Raw genomic sequence first — 23,224 nt, 5'->3', positions numbered from 1 at the left:
GCTTTACATATTGATTCTTTATTATTCTGCAAATAGTCCTTTGATGACAAAACTTTATTGCTAGTTTTGTGTGAATTATCCTTTAAGTCTGAAGACTTACTAATATGTGAACTTGAAGATTTCACTAAGCTTTTGTGGCTATTGATTTCCAGGTTTGTGGATTCTTCTACAACTGATGCCGTCTTTTCTTTAACACTGGTTCTCTCCTTAGACAAGGAATTACTTAACTTTAATGAATACTTTGGACATGTTGTAAGGAGGGAACAGGTCCTTGGAGAGGGACATCATGCTTGGTAGGGTGGAGGGACAGCGCAGGAGGGGAAGACCCTCTATGACGTGGATTGATTCGGTGACTGGGGTAATCGGGATGGGTGTGTCAGAGGCAGTGCGATTGGCACAGGACAGAGCAGAGTTTAGGGCTATTGTACATAGGGTCGCTATGAGTTGCAAGTTACTCGACGGCACATAACGACAACATTTGTATGATTACAGTTGAATATGCTGATATTAACTGAAAGCTTTGTGGTTTAAACTCACCTGATGTCTCAGCGGGAGAATGATCTAGTGAAGTGCTTTTCTTAAAATTATAACCCAGAAAATCTTATTGGAAATGCTATTGATATTGATTGAATTACAGGCTCTCAAAAAATATGCATCCCAACCTTCTATGTCTATGGTCATTGTGAGGATGCTATGAGTTAGAACCAAATTTATAGCATCTAACAACAACAACAACAATGCTGGGGGAACCTACAGCTGAGAAATTAACAAGAAAACTAATTCCATAGTGGAACCTGGAGAACCCCAGCAGAGAATGCCTTTCAGGGACACCAGCACACCTGGGGTGACAAAAAAGTTAGAAAAGCCATGGGGAAAGTAACAACTACGAAGGAAAGCTAGGAAACCAAACAAAATAAAGGATCCTTGTTGACTTAGCACAGAGGGAATTGCCCTACTAACCCTTAGGCAGCATGTTTCTGGAGGTTCAAATCCCCAGAATTGAAGGAACTGGCCCCAAGGAAGAAAGATGAATAGTCTCCTCTTGTGTGATTTACAGCCTCCAAAATCCAAAGAGAGTCAATTATGAGTTTATTCTACCTCAACAGCAATGTGTCTGTTTTCAAGCAGTTCAAGCAATCATGTCATGGATTGAACTGTGCACCCCCCCCCCAAATCTGGGTAAACCCTAACATCTGCGCCTATGACGATATTCTCATTTGGAAATGGATTTTGTTACATTAATGGATAGAAGTAGAGCAGGTGTATTTTAAGCCAATCTCTTTTGAGACATTAGAGAGTAAATAAGAGAGCAAAGATTGAGGAAGAGAGATGCCAAGTCATATGAAGGGCATCCAGAAGTAGGTACTCAGAAGAGACAAAGATCTTTCTTTATCGCTAACAGTGATAGAAAACTGTTCCCTGGACCCAACACTCTGGATTCAGACTTCTAGCCTCCTAAAATTTAAGAAAACAAGTATATTTGTTAAAGCGGTACATTTAGAGTATTTCTGTTCCGGAAACACTAGACAACTAAGACACAATGCTAACAGGAAGATCTGAAACACTTTAAAGCCTCCAGGAGATGAATATATAGAAATCACCTGTTGTAAGTCAGGTGAATATTATTAGAAGGTAGGGAGGAAAGGTCTTTGGGGGGAAATTATATAGACAATTAGGTATAAAAAGAACCAAATAAGAAGTATAGAAGTAAAAAATTGCAATATAAAAAGCTTGCATGGATTGCACATAAATGTATATAAAGTGTATAGAAGAGAAAAACAGAAATGATAAAGGAAAAATTGAGAAGTATGACGTTTACAAGAAGAAACTCTAACACATTCCTAAGAGTGCCAGAAGGAAAACAGAGTAACTAAGAGAAAAGAAATATGAAAAAAATTATCTCTCTGAATTTTCAAGAATGAAAGAAGCACTCCCAGATAAAACAGACAGATCACGTTCTGGGCAATATAAATAGAATTAAATCCAGCATAGACATAGCAGAGTGCACAGCATTATAGAATATAATAACAAAGAATATTAAATCACTAAAGAAAAGCAAAAGTAAAATGACAGTGGATTTCTCATTGCTAAAAGAAATGTCAAAAGACAATGAAATTATATCACTGAGATAGAAAAGGAATATCATGAGTTTCTAGAACAAGCATATAATGGTTAAGAAAAATTTTAAAAGATGAAACTTGAAAATGTTTTTCTATGATGCACATTTTAAAAGTAATCCAATACTACTCCCAAAATAAAATGCTCAGAACTGGAAATAATATGCCTGATTAATCCTATAACTCCTTATCATGTGACCCTTCCCAAAGAATCCATTCCTATATTTCAGGACAACATTTAAACAGTTCTCTCATCTGATGAATTTCACAGAAAAATTTCATGAAACAATATATGACCAAGAGGCAATGATGATGAAGGAGGAAGTTCAAACTGCTCTGAAGGAAATGGCAAAAAACAAAGCCCCAGAAATTGATGGCTTACCAACTGACATATTTCAACAAACAGATACAGCCCTGGATATGCTCACCAGGCTGTGCCAAGAAAAATGAGGACAGCTAGCTGGCCAACTGACTGGTAGAGATCCATATTTATTCCCATTCCAAAAAAGGAGATCCAGCAGAGTGTGGAAATGTTCAAACAATATCACTAATACCACACGCAAACAAAATCCTGCTGAAGATGATCCAGAAACGACTGGAACAGTACATCAACAAAGAATTGCTAGAAGTGCAAGCTGGGTTTAGAAGAAACTGTGCCTACAACCAGGAGAAGATAAAATAGATGAATGGGACCTTCTAAGAATCAAATCCCTAAGCACATCCAAAAACTTCTCCAACAGGGTAAAAAGGGAAGCCACAGACTGGGAAAAAGTATTTGGTAATGACATATCAGATAAGAGACTTATATCCAGAATTTATAAAATACTTGAGCACCACAAGATAAATGAAAAATGGGCACAGGAAATGAACAGACACTTCACCAAAGAAGACATTCAGATGGCTAACAAGCACATGAAGAAATGTTCAAAATCCCTAGCTCTAAGAGAGATGCAAATCAAAACAACTATGAGATACCATCTCACCCCAGTCAAAATAGCAAAATTTAACAGAACAGCAAGCAACAAATGCTGGCAAGGTTGTGGAGAAACTGGAACCCTTATTCACTGTTGGTGGAAGTGTAAAATGGTGCAACCACTGTGGAAGGCAGTGTGGTGCTTTCTCAAAGAATTGCAAACAGAGATACCATTTGACTCAGCAATTTCACTACTGGGAATATTCCCCAAAGAGACCATAACTGACATACAAGCAGATATATACATACCCGTGTTTATTGCAGCTTTGTTCACAATAGCAAGGAGTTGGAAGCAACCTAGGTGTCCATCAACAAATGAATGGATAGAAAAGCTGTGGTATATTCACACAATGGAATACTACGCTGCATTGAAAAACAAGGATCTCATGCAATTATTATTCAATATGGGTGACCATGGAGGACATTATGCTGAGTGAAGTATCTCAGTCACAAAAGGGCAAATACTGCATGGTACCACTGTTGTAAAATAGGACTGACATCGGGGTTGGGGGGAGACTGAGAAAGATGGGTTAAATAATGTATACTGCATTGAAACAGATGAGGGAGAAAACTGTTTAAAAGGGATATGTGATTAGGTATTTTTGTCATGATGGGAATCCAGAGTGAAGGCTGCATAGTGGAGTGGACCTGGGGGGAGGGATTGTAAAACAATGGAAGAATTTTTCTTTTGCTTTTCCAAGAGGGTAATGTACTGGGGGGGAGGGTTGGGAGGGGAGAAAAGTGTAACAATGAATGAATGGAAATTCAAAGTCTCTGTAAATTTTCATTGACATTAATAATAATAATAATAAAAGAAACGGTGGCACTGGAGACATCTAGCCAATATCAGATGGATCTTGAATGAAAGCAGAGAGTACCAGAGGAATGTATATTTGTATTTTATTGACTGTGTAAAGGCATTTGACTGTGTGGATCACCATAAATTGTGGCTAACCTTGGGAAGAATGTGAATCCCAGAACACCTAACTGTGCTCTTGAGAAACCTATAATTGGACCAGGAAGCAGTCTTCAGAACAGAGCAGGTAAACACTGCATGGTTCAAAATCAGGAAAGGAGTGCATCAGGGATGCATCCTGTCTCCACAACTTTTTAATCTGTATGCAGAACAAGGAATTTGGAAGGCTGGACTTTCTGAGGAGGAATGTGGCATCAGGATTGGAGGAAAACTCATCAACAACCTATGTTATGCAGATGACACAAGCTTGCTTGCTGAAACTAAAAAGGACCTGATACGTTTGCTGCAAAAGATCAAGGACTGCAGTTTTCAATATGAATTGAAGTTCAATATCAAGAAAACAAAGATCCTCACCACTGGGCCAACTGTTGCACCATGGTGGATGGAGAAGAGATTGAGATTATTAATTTCAGCTTGTTCAGTTCCACAATCAACATTCTTGGCACCAACAGTCAGGAAATCAAAAGACAAATTGCATTAGGAAAATCTGCTGTCAGAGACCTCTCCAGAGTGCTGAAGAGAATAAAGTGCACTTGATCCAGGCCGTGGTCTTCACAATTACTTGCTATGCTTTAGAGAGCTGGATAATGACCAAAGATGACAGAAGAAGAATTAATGTGTTTGAGTTGTGGTGCTGGAGAAGAAGAGTATTGAACATACCATGGAATAGGTCTGTCCTGAAGAGGGTGAAACCAACCTGTTCATTGGAGGCAAGGATTTTGAAGCTCTGTTACACATACTTTCAACATGTTGCCAGGAGAGCCTTGGAGAAGGATATCAGGCTTAGAAAGATGGAGGGACAAGGAGAGGAAGACCCTGGATGAGATGGATTGACACAGTAACTGTTGTTACTGGAACAAGTGTATCAGATGGTGAGATTAGCTCAGGATAGGACAAGGTTTAGAATTAGTGTGTTTAGGGTCACTATGAGTCATAGCCAACTCGACAGCATAGAACAATAACAACAACTCACCAGACGATTAAAGTACATTGTTGCTATATATCATTGAGTTGAAACTACTCATCACTGACCTTCCAGCAGGTTTTCAGAGACTTTTTCCATCTTTCTCCTGAGGAGAACCTGGTGCTTTCAAACAGCGTACCTTTGGGTTGGCAGCACAACTCCTTACCACTAATCTACCAGAGCTCCCTAAATTATGCTACTCTCTGGTATTTTTTCCTTTGGCAGAGCTTGCATTGCTTACTCCACTTCTGGCATTTCTGATGTATAATGAGATTGGAAAGTATGAGGCTGGCATTTTTATTCTTTTTGCAGAAACAGATGGAACAAAAAGGCTGTCGAGGCTCAGGCACGCCCAGGCCTGCACTCTCTTCTTCTCTGACATCCTGCAGAAACCACACCTCCACACTCCTAGCTCTCCAGCACTTCTCAGGGGCTGCTGCACCAGCACAGGAGAGAAAACTCTAAATAAAGGCAACCCTGGGGCTTGAAAAGACCCTGGGGTTCTCCTTTCTCAACCAGCTGGGTGGAAAGAACAGTTAGACAAGGATCACAAACAAATATCTAACAAACCAAACTGAGAATACAAACAACAAAGGCAGGCTGCCTGCACTGTCATCAGATTCACCCATTTTTTCCAGAAAAACCTAAAAATGCTGGTTACTTTCTATTAAATTTATTGCTTAAATCCTGGTAACTAATTCACAGTATGAAGTTATTGTTGTTGTTTTGGAAGCATACAATATGGTAAATAAAGGCATGTTATTGTTATGCACCTTCGAGTCAGAGCCAACTCATAGCTGACACTCCAGCAGGTTTTCAGAGGCACTAAATCACCCAGGAGGAGACTGTCGAGCTTTCTCCTGAGGAGCAGCTGGTGGATTTGAACTATAAGTCTTTAGGATGGAGGGACAACTCCTTACCACTAAGCCATCCTATGAATAAACACGTCAGAGACATTGCTGGTTTGGTTCAAAACCATAATAAAGCAAGTATCACAACAGAATGAATCACACATACATATTTTCCATTTCCCAGACCTATAAAAGGTACACTATCAAATTAGCAGTCTATTGGATGTGCAATAAAAAGTTCAAAATATTTTCCATACAGTTGCCAAAAACTTTCTACTTGTTTATTTAAAAAAATGACTGCGAAATACAATAAAATAAACTATGCCATTGCAATCAAAGCCATGGAAATGACACTAAAAAATTATTAAAATGGCAAACTTCACGTTCTGGTTTCTATTCAGAAAGCTCTAGTGGTATAGCCCACAGGGAGGAGAGTTGCTAACTCTAAGACGGTGACGTCTCTCCGGTGGTTCAAATCCACCAGTAGCTCCACAGGAGAAAGATGGGCAATTTCCTCCCATGTGATTTACAGCTTAATAGAGGGTCAACAATGAGCAGAAGCAACTCGGTGGCAGGGAGATGATGATGATGTTGCATTCACCACAACGATTCAAATAGTTTTTCATTCTACTGGACACCTCACTATATACGAAAAGGAATAACAAATACAAAAATGACAAAGCAGAAAGACAAAGCACATTCGCAGGCTGGTTCAGGCTTAGGAACAGTTTACATTTCCTCGTTTGCACAGTTTCTCTCCAAGATGCAAAAGGCACTTCTCCAAAGAGACTCAGAATACCACACAACGCAGACACACAAGAGATCCGTGCGTGTGGAACTGGGGTGACTCCCAGATGTCCTTCCCAGATTAGATTTGTTTGACCGATACCTAGTGTTTCCTTCAAAATGTCATTCTTCACTGGATTTCCTGTCTTGCACACAGTTTTTCAATATGCCTTGTACTCCCTGGTTAAGAATTTTACTGTCTACAGTGGATTTTGCCTTTCAGAGCTTAGAGAAGGCACTCTGAATCAGTAATGGGAATAATAGTGAATATTCAAATGCCCAATGCCCAGGGCCAGTCCTTCATCTTCTGCCAGCTTCCATACTCAGTTAGTGGACGGCCCTTGGAAGAAGGAAAGTGGAGAGCCACTCTCTCTCTCTGTCTGGAGACAGGGCCAAGTCTGAGGGCAGAGGAGAAAAGAAGCTGAGAAAGTTACTGTTCTAGGAGAATAGAAAAAGATTATGGTTAAGAGGCTGTTGCTTCTAGTAAGTAGCAAAACTTCACCAATAAGGTAGTTGGCTTCGGGACTCAGCTGAGAAGGTATTTAGAGACAGAAACAAATAAAAACTACATTAGCTACCCATGGCCAGGAGGAAGCTAAACCCACTCAATGATCACTCCATGGTTAAACACCTGGCTGATATCAGAAAGGTCAACAATTTGAATGCAGCAGCCACTCTGTGGGAGATAGATTCAAAGGTCTGCATCTATAAAAAAAAAAGATTGCAGTTCTGCAAATCCTAGGGACTGTTCTACTCTATCTTACGCTATTTCAGTTGAAATCTCCTCCAGGCAACAGATTTGGTTTGAGGTTTTAGTGCCTCGTTCTGGTTATGAAGCTTAGCAGTAGCTCATTTTTATTACAATTTCCCCCTCCCTTATTATTTTTCCCCAAACCCAAGTAAATATCTAGAAGAATCAGGAAAGAAGTAAGAAGAGATATATAACACCATCAGTATAATCAACACCTCACCCCAACCTCCCAGGCCAAGCTAAAGCTGGGAGCTGTTAAAGCTGTCAAAGATGAGTGGTGGGAGCGACAGAGGCAGGAAATGAGAACAATCTGTGGGAACCTCCAGCTCTGTTTTCCCTGTGCTGGTAATCAAGCAGACCAAGGGCTGAAAACATCTCGAGACGGAAGGAGCTTAGACCATTGAGTCACTACTTGAGGACAGCTGCCAAGGAAAGCGATTCTCATCAGCAAACAAGAAATAAACATTTACTGTGCTTCGCCACTATTAGGTGGGGGTGTGGAGCTGCAGTATACCCTGATAGGACCCTTAGGCAAGGGCCTAGGGGGCAAGAATAAAGGTAATGTCAGAGTGGGCATCATCACCATCACATAAGGTATGTATGTTACACTCTGATTTGGGTGGAGAAAATACAGGCATTATGTTCTCATGACTGCAGACTTTGAAAGTAATTCACTTACCTACTGTCCGTGGTCTAATCATTATTTGTGTAATCGTGGGCAAATTCCTTATTCTCTCTCTCAGTTTCCCCATCTACGATATCTAGTGTATACTTTCCTAAAAGACCTGAAAGGGAACTCTGGTGGCTTAATGGTAAGGAATTGTGCTGCCAGCAAAAAGGTCCACAGTTTGAATACACGTGCGACTTTGAGGGAAAAGACAGGCAATCTCCTCCCATGCCATTTACTGCTTCTGAAAACCTGCTGGAGGGTCCATTGTAGGTTGGTTCCCACTTGATGGTACAAAACAACACTACTGCCAATCAGTACTGAAGGATGGAGTTGGCCTAGTGGTAAAAAGCTGTGCTACAATCCTAAAGACACGTAGTTCAAATGATGGGCAATATGGGCCAGTTTCAACTCGATGGTTCACAACAACAACAACAACAAAAGGCTAAAAGATGTAAATGACATAGCCCACACAAATTGTTTGGCATGGTGCTTTATACTTAATTAGCACTTGAGTTTTAGCTCAAGTACCTCTAGTAACTCAAGCAACTCTAGTAACTCTTTGAGGACCTTATATGCCAAAATCTCACAAAGGCTGAATGTGAAAATTAGGCAAAAAGTTGGACATGACAACTCATTGGAGCCCTTCTGCAGAACTGAGGTACTTAAAGGACTACTAAAAAGACTAGAAGAAACACTAACCAGCTTTGAAGGAGATGAGTTAAGAGAGCTCCGAGTATAGCTCTGTGTCTCTCCTTTTCTGCTGACAGCACGCTGTTAGGCTCAGCTTCACCTTAGTCTTTCCAGAGGTCCCTCCCCCTTTTCCCCTTTCTTTCTTTTTCACGTTAACTTTTTTACATGACCTGCCTTTCACTAGCTATACCTCTGTTTTATTGCCTTAATAAACTTTTTTCAGTTGTTTTGCTAAAGAAAAAGGGAGAGAGAGAGTTGTGAATATGATCTCCCTATTTCAGACATGCAAACACCTTAACACTCCTAAGTACGTCCCGATTCACCAAACATAGTTCCTCTTCTTTCTGGCATATAGCCTCCTTGTTAAAACTACTATGTCTTATGGAATGCAAGATCCACCTATGTCCAATTCTCAGGAATCACACATGGAAGACAGTGGAGCACAAGATGAGAGGAGCTTGGGTCCCTGAATCACTGCGCAGAGGAGAAGGCTTGGGTCCCTGCATCACTGCATGGAGGGGAGGGCTTACCAATCAGGACATTCATGTGGACTCAGATGAGCAATAAATAATTGTGATATTCATTACACACTTTTGGATTTGTTTGAACAGAACAAGAAAATATTGTATGGTTTAAAATCAGAAAAGGTGGTCATGAGGGTTGTAACTGTTCTCCATACCTATTCAAACTGTACGCTGATAAACTAACTCAAGATGCTGGAATGAAAGAAATAATTAATCAACAAACAGTGTTATGACAGTAACACAACCCTGCCTGCTGAGAGTGAAGTAGACTTGAAACACTTACTGAAGATGACCAAAGATGGCAGCATTCACTATGGATTACATTTCAACATCAGGAAAACAAAAATGTTCACCACTGGATTTCAACAGGCAACATGGAGAAAAGCTTGAAGTTGTCAATGATTTCATCTTAATGGATCCACAATCAACACTCATGATAGCTGTTGTTGTTGTTGTTACGTGCCATCGAGTCGTTTGCAACTCATAGAGACCCGATGTACAACAGCCCTAAATCCTGCTCTATCCTGTGCCAATCGCACTGCCTCTGACACACCCATTCCCGATTACCCCAGTCACTGAATCGATCCACCTCATAGAGGGTCTTCCCCTCCTGCGCTATCCCTCCACTCTCCCAAGCATGATGTCCCTCTCTAAGGACCTGTCCCTCCTTACAACATGTCCAAAGTATGTCAGACGAAGCCTCAGAATCCTTGTCTCCAACGAGCAGCCTGGTTTAACCCTCTCCAAGATGAATCTGTTTGTTTTCTTGGCAGTACATGGTACATTCAATACTCTTCTCTAGCACCACAGCTCAAAGGCATCAATTCTCCTTCTATCCTCCCTAGTCATTGGCCAGTTCTCTGATGCATAACAAGTGATTGCAAAAACCATGGCCTGTATCAGACACACCTTAGTCTTCAGAGTGACACCATTGCTCTTCAGTACTTTAGAGAGGTCCCTAACAGCAGACTTTCCCATCAATACATTTTTTTTAATTTCCTGACTGCTGGTGCCAAGAGTGTTGACCATGGAGCCAAGCAAACTGAAGCTGTGAACAACCTCAATCTCTTTACCATCCATCCTGATGCTGCCAATTGGTCCAGTGGTGAGAATCTTTGTCTTCTTGACATTGAGCCTCAGTCCATACTGAAGGCTGCAGTCCTTGATAGCAGTAGTGAAGAAATCAAAAGATGTACTGCACTGGAAAAATCTGCTGCAGAGGACTTTTTTTAAAAAGCTAAAGAGAGAGGAGATGTCAGTTTAAGGATTAAGGTGTGCCTGATCCAAGTTATGTTATTTTCTTCTGCTTCCTAAGCATCTGAAAAAGACTGGAGCAGAACGGATGTCTGTGAATTGGATGCTAGCAAAGAGTGTCGACTGTCCCATGAACTGCTGAAAGAGCAAAACAGTCTGGAAGTGCAACAGGGGTGCTCCTTTCAGGGAAGGAGGATAAAACTTCATCTCCCATATGTTGGTCAAGTTGTCAGAAGAGGCCAGTCCTTGGAAAAAGACAGTATGCTAGGAGACATATAGAGCTAGAGAAAGGAAAGATGCTCAGTGAGATGGGTTAACACTAAGACCGCAACAATAGGCTTGAGTGTGGCAGGGATCATGAGGACAACACAGGAGAGAGTGAAGTTTGGATCAGTTGTTCACATAATCACTATGGGATTGACTGGAGAGCACCTAATAACAACAATGCTGTACAATGTTGTACTGTCGAGTAGGAACCGACCCAGAGCTGACCCTCTGGTGGGATTTCTTAATCACTGGGAGGAGACTGCCCATCCTTCTGCTGCAGAGCAGCTGGTGGCCTCGAACCATGTGCCTTCAGGAGTGCAGCGCAGCTTCTTGCCTCTAGGCCATTTGGAGCTCCCAGTAACAACAATATTACATCTAAATGGAGCTTTGGTGGCAATGTCAATAGGAAGTTGTGCAATAACCCAACGACCATGCCTCTCTGGCAGTTTGAATCCATCAGCAGCTCCTTGAAAGAAGGACAGACACAGTCCTGCCATGTGATCTACAGCCTTGGACACCCAAAAGAGGACCGACGATGAATCTGTTCCAACTCAATGACAGGAGTGAGTAAATGCATATAAACTTCCTAGTGCCACGGTGCATTATGTGTTGCATTGTTAATGGAAAGGTCAACAGTTCAACTCCATATGCTATTCCAAGAAAGAAATGAATGCACGCTCCTCCCATAAAGATTTACAGCCTCTAAAACTCAGTGGACGGTCGCTATGAGTGGGAATCTACTCAGTGGCAGTGGGTTTTGTAATAATCTATTAAGGAGCTCATAGGGAGCTTTGGTGGACCAGTGACAAGGACTTGCACTGCAGTCCCTTAAGCATACAGTTCGAATCCACCAGCTGCTCCACAGGAAAAGAACGGGTAATCTCTTCCTGTGAGAATTACTGCCTCTGAAAACCTGCTAGAGGGTCAGCTATGAATAAGTTCTGACTCAATGGCACAAACAACAACTCAACAAAATTAAGGAGCTCTGGTGTCATAGTGCGTTATTAAGACTACTCCTCCTGAAAAGACAGGCAGTCTCCCCTCATAAAGATGTACAGCATCAGTAGATTATAGTCTACTAAGTCTACTAAGAAAAACTGTGAGAATTACCAAAACGTGATTTGGAGACACAGATTGAAAGCTTAATACAGGCTTGCCATAGGACTTCAATCTGTAAAAAAAAAAAAAATCCTGCAGTATCTACAAAGTGCAATAAAACAAAGTATACCTATATGCTCCCTCAATTGCTTCTCTGGGCTAAGTTTCCTCAATTCTCCATTCCTCCAGTCCCAGATATGACACATAAAGACAGCTGGGTACTTACCCAATGCATGGATTGGTCTGGTATCGTGGAGCTGTATAGGAGAAAGGGGAGATGCTCTTGTCTACGAAAGAGCCAAATCCCAATCGGAAATTGCTGGTGAGCTTCCTCATCTCGTCAGCCAGCTTGGTGCCCAAGTTCCAGATGTTGTCCAAGTCATCCTTCATGGACAGGGAGAGATCCATCAGGTAGTACAGGTCCACGGGGTAATCCTCCACCTGGCGGACCTGCAGCTGGAAGGCAGTCTTGTTACCTGTGCCAACAAAGAGGACACGTCATTTTGAGAGGGTTGAGGGGATGGGTTTTGCTTTCAAAGTTAGTCTACTTACTTTTTGTTAGTGTTTGTGGGCCTTTCAGAAGAAAAAAACATTTTTTTTTCTCCTTGAAAATACAATGAATAAAAGGAATATAGATGTTGAGATGAGGCTTTAGGTTTTGCTCAGCAAAGAAATTCTTTCATAACCAGGGATCAGTTATCTGAGCTCTTAGAGGTGTTGTTTTCTTAGAGAGAGAGAGAAAAAAAGACCTGCAGCAAATTCCATGAGTATAGAAGAATGGATAGGGAATAGTCAATCCACCACATGCCAACCCCACAAGAAGGATCAGCCACGATGGTCACTCAGTGGGAGGAGACTGCCAAGGTCAATGTGAAATAAAAAGTAGGGGGAAACGTCACAAAAGGGAAGTATGGACAATGGTAAGGAAGAAGCGGGGTGAGGAAGATGTGCTAGCCAAAGGAAAGTGTGTGTGTGTATGTGCGTGTGTGTGTGGGGAATATAGTTTCTAAAATAACAACAGCATAACAAGGTAAGGAGCCACAAGGAGCTTTGGTGGCCTAGTGGTTAGGAGTTGCACTGCCAACCCAAAGGCACATGGTTCTAATCCAGCAGCTGCTCCTCTTCAATTTAGTCTCTGAAAACCCACTGGAAGGTCAGCTGTGAGTTGGTTCCAGATCAACAGCACATAACAACAAGAACAATATAACAAAATAGCCAATAGTGGAAAAAGGAACTTAATTTAAAGGAAGAGAACAAAGAACAAAGCCAGTGACTGGAATGTATGGACTTTCCTATATTCCTTCTACAGAGGGCACAGAGGATCCAGGTCAGGGTAAATAACCAGAGTACTCGGAACCAGGACAAGAAGAGTCTCTGAATCACTTCATAACCATTAAAAAGAAATCATTTAGAATCAATTTCAAGGCTCAAATCATACAAGGTAATTCCATCTGCTCTTGAGCTTACTGAATGCCTTTCAGGGGCACCAGGAAACATCCCATTTATCCCAGAACAGAGCTGTCCACACACATTTCATATCTGAACACATATTCTAGGTTTATAGATGCAATAGCAAAGGCATCCTCTCCTGCCCAAGGGATCCTCACCTGATTTACCTGCAACCAGATCTGTAAGCAAACAAGCTGTCGCCTCAAGCTGATGGCCAGCCATAGCTTCCTGCAGCGTGCAGGCTAAGGACCTCAATCATCTATGCTCCCACTCCTCCTTCCCACCTTCATCAAGCATACATAAAGAATCAAATGACCAAAATCTTCTGTCCAAGTTCCACAGCTGCCACTTTAATAGTTTGAAACCTAAGCCTTAGTTTCCTTAAATATACTAGTTGCCTTGAAGGCTATTCTTACTCAAAGTGAACTGCGAGCATGTCAAAGGAAAACTATGCTCCGCACCTATGGGTGGACTCGAACTTCCAACCTTTCCATTAGCACTCAAGTGCATTAGCCAGCAACTCCTCCTTAAATGTACAATGGAAATAATAACAACTACCACAGTGACCAATGGGCTCAAGTGTGTCAGAGATGGTGAGGTTGGCACAGGATAGGTCAGGGTTCAGATCTGTTGTTCACACGGTCGCGATGGGTCGTGCTCACCTTGACAGCACCTAACAACAGCAATAACACAACCACATGGACAGGGACCTCTGGTAGCCTAGTGGGTAAGGAGATGCACTTCCAACACAAAGGCAAGTGGTTTGAATCCGCCAGTGGCTCCATGGGAGAAGGATGCGCAATCTGCTCCCTTGCGACGTACAGACTCTGAAGACCCACTAACGGGTCATTAGGAGTGGGTTCCAGCTCGACAACAGGGTATAAGATGCCACACTGGTGGGATCTTTAGCGCTGTGATGCGCTCCTTGGGAAAGAAGAGTTTTTCAAGCAGTGGAGGCCGACACAAATAAGGTCTGGTTATTGTAATTATTATTTGCAAGCTAAGCGGCAGCTCCAAGCTATTGCCCCTGACTTGTCTGTGCGTGCCCTGTGCTGTCTCAGGACTGCTGTACTCTGGGTTGCCTTTTGGTATGAGTCTATTTTTAAAAACCACCAGTCTGACTCAAACGGAGGAATGTTCAAGATTTCTTCCAGAAAGCATTCTGGACTGTGGGGAGGGGAGTCCGTATCTGACTCCTATCAGGCACACAAGAGCAGGCCCCTCCACAGGGCCCCTCTCAGCCTTGAAGGCCACATCCTGCTGGGGCAGGGGAGCTCGGGGAGCAGAGCTGGAAGGAGGGAAAAGCTGAAGGAAGGAAGCCCCTCTTTTTTTCTTGAATGGAAAGACAATAGATTTCAAATCAGTAGAGTCTATGGTCTTGCCCTTTCTGCCCCATTCCATGGCCTTTTTATTTTTTTTTTAAACTAAGAAGTATATATTTGTATTCCATTCACACTGTGTTTTATAAAATTATTCACCATTGAACTATGTCCACCTTTATCCCATCTTTTCAGACCCCCACCCAATCTTTCCGATTTCTTTTACCCTCTCCCTCCATCCACCATATTGTGTCACCCTGTGATCCCCCGACGTCCACCCTCACCCATCTGTTCCCACCCTGTCCCTCCTTGAATCCCATATACATTTTACTAGTTATCTTTCTATTTTCCCAATAATGGTCTCATGCCATACTTGTCCTTATGAGACTGAGTTAGTTCACTCAGCATAATGCTCTCCAGTCACTTCCAAGTTATGCAGTATTTTTTGAAATCATTGCTGGGAATATACCACAATAATATATTTTTTTTAAATACTCGTTTATTTACAAAGTTCTTTTACATTGTTTTTCACACCGGATCTTTCCCATTTCCATGGAGACTTCTGCACTTTTTACTGCTTGCCCTTTTCTCCCCATATTCCTAGGTCCCCTTCCTTTTATCCAGAATCCATTTCCACTTTTTTAAATGGATTGTTGTTGTGTTGTTGTTGTTATGTGCCGTCAAGTCGCTTGCGACTCATAGCGACCCTATGTACAACAGCCCTAAACTCTGCTCTGTCCTGTGCCAATCGCACTGCCTCTGACACACCCATCCCGATTACCCCAGTCACTGAATCAATCCACCTCATAGAGGGTCTTCCCCTCCTGTGCTGTCCCTCCACCCTCCCAATCATGATGTCCCTCTCCAAGGACCTGTCCCTCCTTACAACATGTCCAAAGTATGTCAGACAAAGCCTCAGAATCCTTGCCTCCAAAGAGTAGCCTGGCTTAAACCTCTCTAGGATAAATCTGTTTGTTTTCTTGTCAGTCCATCGTACTCTCAATACTCTTCTCCAGCACCACAGCTCAAAGGCATCAATTCTCCTACTATCTTCCCTAGTCATTGTCCAACTCTCTGGTGCATAACAAGTGATTGCAAAGACCATGGCCTGTATTAGACACACCTTAGTCTCCAGAGACACACCGTTGCTCTTGAGTACTTTAGAGAGGTCCCTAACAGCAGATAATGAGTCATTAAAAGGCGGGCTCTTTACCTCTTTACAATCAGGAAATGAGGAGCTAGTTTGGCTCACAGAGGCTGGGAGGCATGCTCAGGGTGGGTAGAGAGCACTGGTCTTAAAGACGGGAGAGATGAGTTGTTCAGTTTTTGCCCCAGTAAAATGGGAGGATGTTAATTGCTACAGTTATTAAAAAAGCTTATAAACAGCGCACAAAAGCTCCTCTTACTCAGAAAAAGCTCTGGCCATAGGTCTCCCCAAATTAACTATTAAAGCAATTTCCTGTGAGGATAAAAAGACGGAAAATTCTTCCAGAAACTTGAGTTTGAATGGCTATCACCTTCGGCATTAAATGTAACTTCAAATTTTCCAGACATGAAGGCAAAGAGAGAAACAAGAAACGACAGATGTGTCTCTATATGCTCAAAGGCACAGGTTATCTACTCTAAAGTAAGAAATGCCTTGGCATTAAATTCTAAGAGAGAATGATCATTAAGAAAATGCAAGTGCCCACATGTGCGCACGCACACCCACACACACACACACCCCTCCACAAAGCGAAGATGAAAATGCTAATAAACATTTCCTTTAGTTTTTCTGAAAGGGAGGGAGACATAGGAAAAAGTAATATCTTTAAGGCTCATAATAAATGTTTACTGCTACCTCAAATATGCTTGATTGTTAATGCCACAAAGTCCTTAATGGGCTTTGGCATGATGGAATGTTCTGTCAGCAGATTTTAAAGGGGACAACATTCCTGCATGATGCTCAAAGGCCACGTTAAGCTGCCAGTGCACTAACTCCCCAACAAGGGAGGCACTTCCAGAGCCGGGGGACAGAAGTGAAGCTGCTTCCTGCTCATTCTCTACAGGGGCCCAGAGCGAAAGTCAGGGCCACACTGTTCACCTCGGGTACTCTTCCCGGTTCGCATGCAAGCATTCTTCCATTACATTGCTTTCCCAGAATGCCGTTCTCCTGCACCATCGGAAACTTTCAAGCAGCCACCGCCACCTGGGTGGCAAGGAGGGTGCAAAGCCAAGGTGCATGGTCTGTGCCTGTCGCTGGGACACCACTCCTGCCCACCTTTGCCGGGTGGTTTCTTCCTCCTCCCTCACTGCACAGGATCCTCCATTCCTCCCAACAATGGCAGGCTCAGGCCTTCCTTCAGGCTGCACCTTCATTTCTGGGGCCATGCCAGGTAATCCCTGCCTGGGGACCAGTGGGAGGATCAGAGAAACGGGAAAAGCAAACTTCTTAAATTTTTTTTTTAAAAAGGCTTATCTGCTCACACCTGTGAGGATTACGCTACTCCTGCAAGCAGCCCCCTCCCCCCCCTTTATCCTTCCGGCTTTTCCTGTTTCGAAAGCACCTGACTCAACTGTCCTTTGAACAGAATTCCTGCCACTGTACAACTTAAAAGCGTAAGTTTTCTTTTACAACAACAAAAAAGTTCAAGGTTTTTCTCACTGCAATCAAGTATCAATCAGCATTCTAGCTGATAAGTATTTTTTAAAGACTTATTTCTGCCCTCTTTCCAATTAAAAGCTAAGGACATACAAATGAGTTCTGATAACCTAGTGGCCTTCACAATTACTTGTTATGCATCCAAGAGCTGGACATGATGAAGGATTACAGAAGAAGAATTGATGCCTTTGAGTCGTGGTGCTGGAGAAGAGTTCTGAGCATACTATGGACTGCCAAGAGAACTAATAGGTCTGTCCTGGAGAGGGTGAAACCAAGCTGCTCTTTGAAGGCAAGAATTTTGAGACTCTGTCTCACATACTTTGGGCATGTAGCCAGGAGGGACCAGTCTTTGGAGAAGGACATCATGCTTGGAAGGGTCGAGGGACAGCACAGGAGAGGAAGACCTCGAATGAGATGGGTTGATACAATAACCGGGGTAATCAGGGTAGGTGTGTCAGAGACAGTGAGATTGGCTCAAGACAGAGCAGGGTTCAGAGCTATTGTGCATAGGGTCGCTGTGAGTAGTAGTAGACTCAACAGCACATAACAAGGACATACGTTTCTTGGTCGTTGGAAGTAGAGAACCTCAGCTAAAATATTTGGGTTTGGGGTGGTTGTTTCTTTTATCTAAGAAGACTGATTGCTGTTCAACAGTTAGAACAATGTAGTGTTGTAACAATAATGAGTTTCACTATCACAAAATAAATGAGAGCGGGTTATGATTTGTCACAATCCACATGACCTTTCTGAACTACAAAGAACAACACAAAAGGAGGAAAATGTCCAAGTTGGCTAGGTGGTAACTGGTCTACAGGTGAAGAGGTCCCAGGTCCTAGTGTAACTTTACCAGGTGACCATCTAGCTCTTCTGTTCACTACAGCAGAAGGGCTGCTGTTAGACGTCATCCAGTCAACTATGACTCATTATGAACAACCGATCTGAGCAACAGATCTGAACCTTGCTCTATCCTCATTATTGATCTGATATGCTCCAGCCCATTATTATAGTTACTATGTCAATCAAAAGCCTGGAGGGCCTTCCTCTTCCTCTGACTTCCCCCTTTCCTAGCATGATGTCTTTTTCTGAAGACTAGTCTCTTCTGAAAACATGCCCAAAGTATGTGAGACCAGTGGAGGCTAACACAATGGCCAGAAAAGCCAATTTTCAAGGGTTCTGACACCACCATCATCCATTCAGTACTCTTCTCCAGCATTATAACTCAAAGGGGCTGGTGAGTTCAAACTGCTGGCCTCGAGGTCATTGGTGGGTATGGTCTCCAGTCACCTTAACTGCAGACACATGGTCTTGCTTTTCACACTGAGAAATGGCGGTGGAGCAACTGTGAAGACACTGTGAGAGACAGTGTGGAGAGAGGGTGAAGAGACTGTGGCACTGCTGTAAAGTAACTGTGGTAAGATGTAACCAGAAGAACCTTGGAGATAGAGCCCTAGTTAAAAGTTTTGCTTGCTGGATGACTGAATGAAAAGCTAATTTATAACTGCTCTGAGATAAAGTTTGCTGGATGACTGAGGAGACCTGAGGTTTATTTGTGCTGTTGAACAGAAGCTAGACTTTTCACTTACTGACTAAGTACTATGTGAATTAATTGAAGAATTATGCTTGAAGAGCAACAATGTCAGTCTGGAGACTAAGGTGTGTCCGATACAGGCAAGGGGGACCAGTCCTTAAAGAGGGACGTCATGCTTGGGAGGGTGGAGGGACAGCGCAGGAGAGGAAGACCCTTGATGAAATGGATTGATTCAGTAACTGAGGTAATGGAGGTAGGTATGTCAGAAACAGTTAAGATTGGCACAGCATAGAGCAGAGTTTAGGGCTATTGTACATAGGGTCGCTATGAGTTGCAGGCAACTTAATGGCACATAACCACAAAAACAACAATCTGGTTTGGGATTGCAGGACTAAACCTGGATTTTCACTATGAGGTATTCTTAGCTTCACCCACTCCCTATTTTCCCTAATAAATCCCACAATTGTAAGTAAAGTCTATGAGTCAAGTTGCAATGAACATTGAAACCAAGTATTGGTAGAAACAGGTGCAGGAGCATGTCTGGGAACGTAGAACCACGTAGCTATTCATATGGTGCTGTGGATGTTACTGATGAGGAAAGATCCCATTTATGAAGCAAGTGTAGGTCAGGCTTGGCCACTCTCACATTGCATCCACTCCTTTGAAATCCACAGACTGCAAAAAGAACAAACAGGAATGTCTTGGGGCAAGTGCAGCCAGAGAGCTCCTTGGAGGCAAAGATAGCAAAGCTTTATCTCACATACTTTGGGCATGCTGTTATGAGAAGCTATACCTTGGAGTAGGACATCATGCTTGGAAATATGAAGAGTCAGGGAAAGAGGAAGGCCCTCAACCAAATAAATTGGCACAGTCACTGCAGCAAAGGGCACAAGTGTGTCAGAGATTGGGAGGATTGCACAGGATGGGAGAGCGTTCAGATCTGTTGTTCATAGTTGACTCAACAGCACCTAACAACAACAAATCTCTGAAAAGCAAGGAAGAAGCCTGATCATCTTTCTCTTCAAATTCCCATATCCTTAGGCCATACAGATTACAGCCCTAGAAGCCTTTTGGAGCATTTCTGCATGTGGCCAGGAGAGACCAGTCCTTAGAGAAGGACATCGTGCTCGTCAGTGAGACTGGCTCAGGACAGGGCAGGCTTCAGAGCTGCTGTACACAGGGTTGCTATGGGTCATGGGTGACTTGACGGCACATAACAACAATAACAACAACTATAGTATCACTATTATTGGATATCAATGAGTTTACTTTCGGTAATCACCCAGTGCTTCAAAACTACCTCAAGCTTCATATCATCTCAATAAACTTTATTCTAAAGTTTATGTCCTTTCTTAAAGATTTCCAATTTCTTTGTTAAGGGGTATTATTTTTTTATCCTTACTGAAAAATGTCCAGTATTTTAAATGGAATTGAAAACATAATCTTGTGTTTATACAAAATCCTATGCAAAGTGGAGGGTGATTTTTCTTCTTCCTCCAGGCTTCTCCTTAAAAAATAACTCTGTGGTCGTGACATACCATTCATATTGTGCTGGCAAGTTGCTCAACAACTATCTATTAGGAGGTATGGGGGAGGAGCTGGGGAGGAGGCACAAAAGCATTCTGAAAAATATGAAGTAGAAAAAGTCAATCACTACACACATCTAAAATGCCTCCTAAGAAGCAAGGGCAAAGAGACGCAGGACAAATATATTTGGTTAAATGGAAAGTCTGCTAAGTGCAACAAATATATCATCTGTCCTCCCCCCTCACAAAGAAATATATATCTGAAATTTACCTGTGCTTGTTTTATAGACATTAATATTATGCTAATCCCCACGAGGCACCATTGGGTTCAAGCGCTTTTGTTGTTGTTGTTACGTGCCGTCGAGTCACTTGCGACTCATAGCGACCCTATGTACAACAGCCCTAAACTCTTGCTCTATCCTGTGCCAATCACACTGCCTCTGACACACCCATCCCGATTACCCCAGTCACTGAATCAATCCACCTCATAGAGGGTCTTCCCCACTGAATCAATCCACCTCATAGAGGGTCTTCCCCTCCTGCTCTGTCCCCCACCCTCCCAAGCATAATGTTCTTCTCCAAGGACCGGTCTCTCCTTACAACATGTCTAAAGTATGTCAGACAAAGCTCCAGAATCCTTGCCTCCAAGGAGCAGCCTGGTTTCACCCTCTCCAGGATGAATCTGTTTGAAATACATTTACATGATTCTAGACCTTCACATTTCACTAACAGTTCTTTTCCAGTCTTCTTTTCTAAAGACTGGAATCACTCATGGTCTGGGTATGTCTTCATAGGGCAGCTAGTCTGTCCATCATCATGAGCCCCTGGTAGTGGTCACCCATCATTACACCTTCACAGGACTGGAGCAACACACAATCCCACACTCTGATTCTGAATAAACAAAGAATCATGTTTTCCATTTTATTTCCAATACTGGGCACTTTATGACAATGCTCAGCAGGCGAAGCAATGACACCAATAAAACGGTTTTGTGTTGTTGTTTTTTCAAATTGGCGTGAGAGGCCTTTATGCATTCATGAGCACTGAAACTTCCATTTTTTAAATTACTACTTTATCTCCTCTTTGGGATTGTTTTAAAGGCCAGTCACCAAATCTCACCAAAACCCAATCTCTCTCCCTCACAGCAACTCTTCCATTCTAATTGAAAAACCTGGTATTATTAAAACTATGATGTTTTGGCCTTCGTGAGGCGTACAATTCTTTCTTAACACGTTGCCGCACACTTTTAAATTGACGACTGTGCTTAGAAACACATTTTACCACCACTTGCGACAACATATTAAGCAAAATTTACCATAAAAGAATAAGGAACTTTTCTAGCAGAGAAATTTGTAGGGAATATTTCTAGCAGAGAGCAAACACCACAAGCTTTAAGAATGATTCTAGGGGGAGCTCTGATGGCTTAGTGGTAAGAAGCTGTACTGAAATTCCAGAGGAATGCAGTTCGAATCCACCAGATGCTCTGCTGGAGAAGGAGGGATAATCTCCTGTACCAGCCAGATCCGATTTGAGGGTACACACACACACACACAAAATTAAAAAAAAAAAAGAAGGATTCTAGATAAGGAGTTCCAGAAACACACAAGAAACCTCTCTTCTGGAGACGCTGAAGGCTACAAACTCATCTGGAGGTATAAATTTTGGTCCTGTTTTCAAAGATTACCTGCTAACCAAAGATGGTGGTGGTTGTGTGTCTTTTAGCCAAAATCAACTCACAGCTGACCCTCAAGTGGATTTCCAGAGGTTGTAAACCTCATGGGAGGAGACTGCCCATCTTTCTCTCAAAAATCAACTGATGGATTTGAACCACGTGCATTTGGGTTGGCAGCGTAACTCCTTACCACTAGGTCACCAAAGCTCTTGGACCAAAAGGTTGGCAGTTCAAATACTTTAGCTGTTTTGTGGGTGAAAGCAGTCTGTAAAGTCACAGCCTGGGAATCCCTCCAGGGCAGCTCTCCATGGTCTTACGAAGTTACCATGAGTCAGAATCCACAAAACGGCCATGAGGGTGCCTTTGGTTTGGGTTGTTTCCTGAGTAAAAGCAATATATAATTACAAGTATAGCATGATTATGATTATGTGAAAAAAAATGAACGAATATGGATAAACACAGAGGATATAGCAAATGTAAAATAATATTGTGTTGAGGTGGGTGATTTTTCAACAACATAGACCACCATTATATCGTGATAATAATAAGATACATCACTCACATTGCTTGGCAGCCATTCTTACACACAATGTTCCAAAGTCTTAGTAGTTTACAAGGACTCTTAAATCCCCTTCTAGGTCAAACCTCTTGGCCCTAAGCCTGTGGTCACATTAGTAAATGAGTTCTTTTTCCTCCCCGGAGGGCAGCATTAGACAACTGCCTACATAAAGGCTCAGTCCACCCAATTTATCTGTACATACCATTTTGTAAGTGTTCCCTTCCTTTTCTCTCTCAAAATGCTATCTCACTGAACAAAGGCTTAGTGTCTCTTGCAGTGAGATGACCAGTAAAAATAGTAACTTCAATTAATCTCAACACTGATCCCTTAGCAAGCCAATAGCCTGTACTTCTTTATCCAGAAGGCCCTTTTAACCCCTTTCGGTTGTTTTTCTCCAAAACAATACACCTACTATTCCTCATTTACTGCTTATTTCATTATCTAACACTTTACATTTATGATAATGTTGTTGTTGTTGTTATGTGCTGTCGAGTCGCCTGCGACTCATAGCGACCCTATGTACAACAGCCCTAAACTCCGCTCTGTCCTGTTCCAATCGCACTGTCTCTGACACTCCCAACCCAATTATCCCAGTCACTGAATCAATCC

At 42.4% G+C, this 23,224-nt stretch overlaps 1 protein-coding gene across 1 annotated transcript in view; it reads right to left on the bottom strand.

The window, feature by feature from the left end:
• The window catches only part of ITGB5 (integrin, beta 5), a 198,740-nt gene that overhangs the window by 136,542 nt on the left and 38,974 nt on the right, over nt 1-23,224 (bottom strand). The window contains exon 4 of the mRNA XM_006884212.1: nt 12,148-12,397. Within this exon, the coding sequence (XP_006884274.1) occupies nt 12,148-12,397 (250 nt within the window). The remainder of the gene's footprint in view (nt 1-12,147; nt 12,398-23,224) is intronic.

The sequence above is a fragment of the Elephantulus edwardii genome, unplaced genomic scaffold (genome assembly GCF_000299155.1).
Source record: "Elephantulus edwardii isolate Elephantulus edwardi_28Jun2011 unplaced genomic scaffold, EleEdw1.0 scaffold00032, whole genome shotgun sequence".
NCBI lineage: Eukaryota > Metazoa > Chordata > Mammalia > Macroscelidea > Macroscelididae > Elephantulus > Elephantulus edwardii.
Note: the sequence above shows the minus strand (reverse complement) of the source record. Positions and strands in the feature narration are given on the sequence as shown.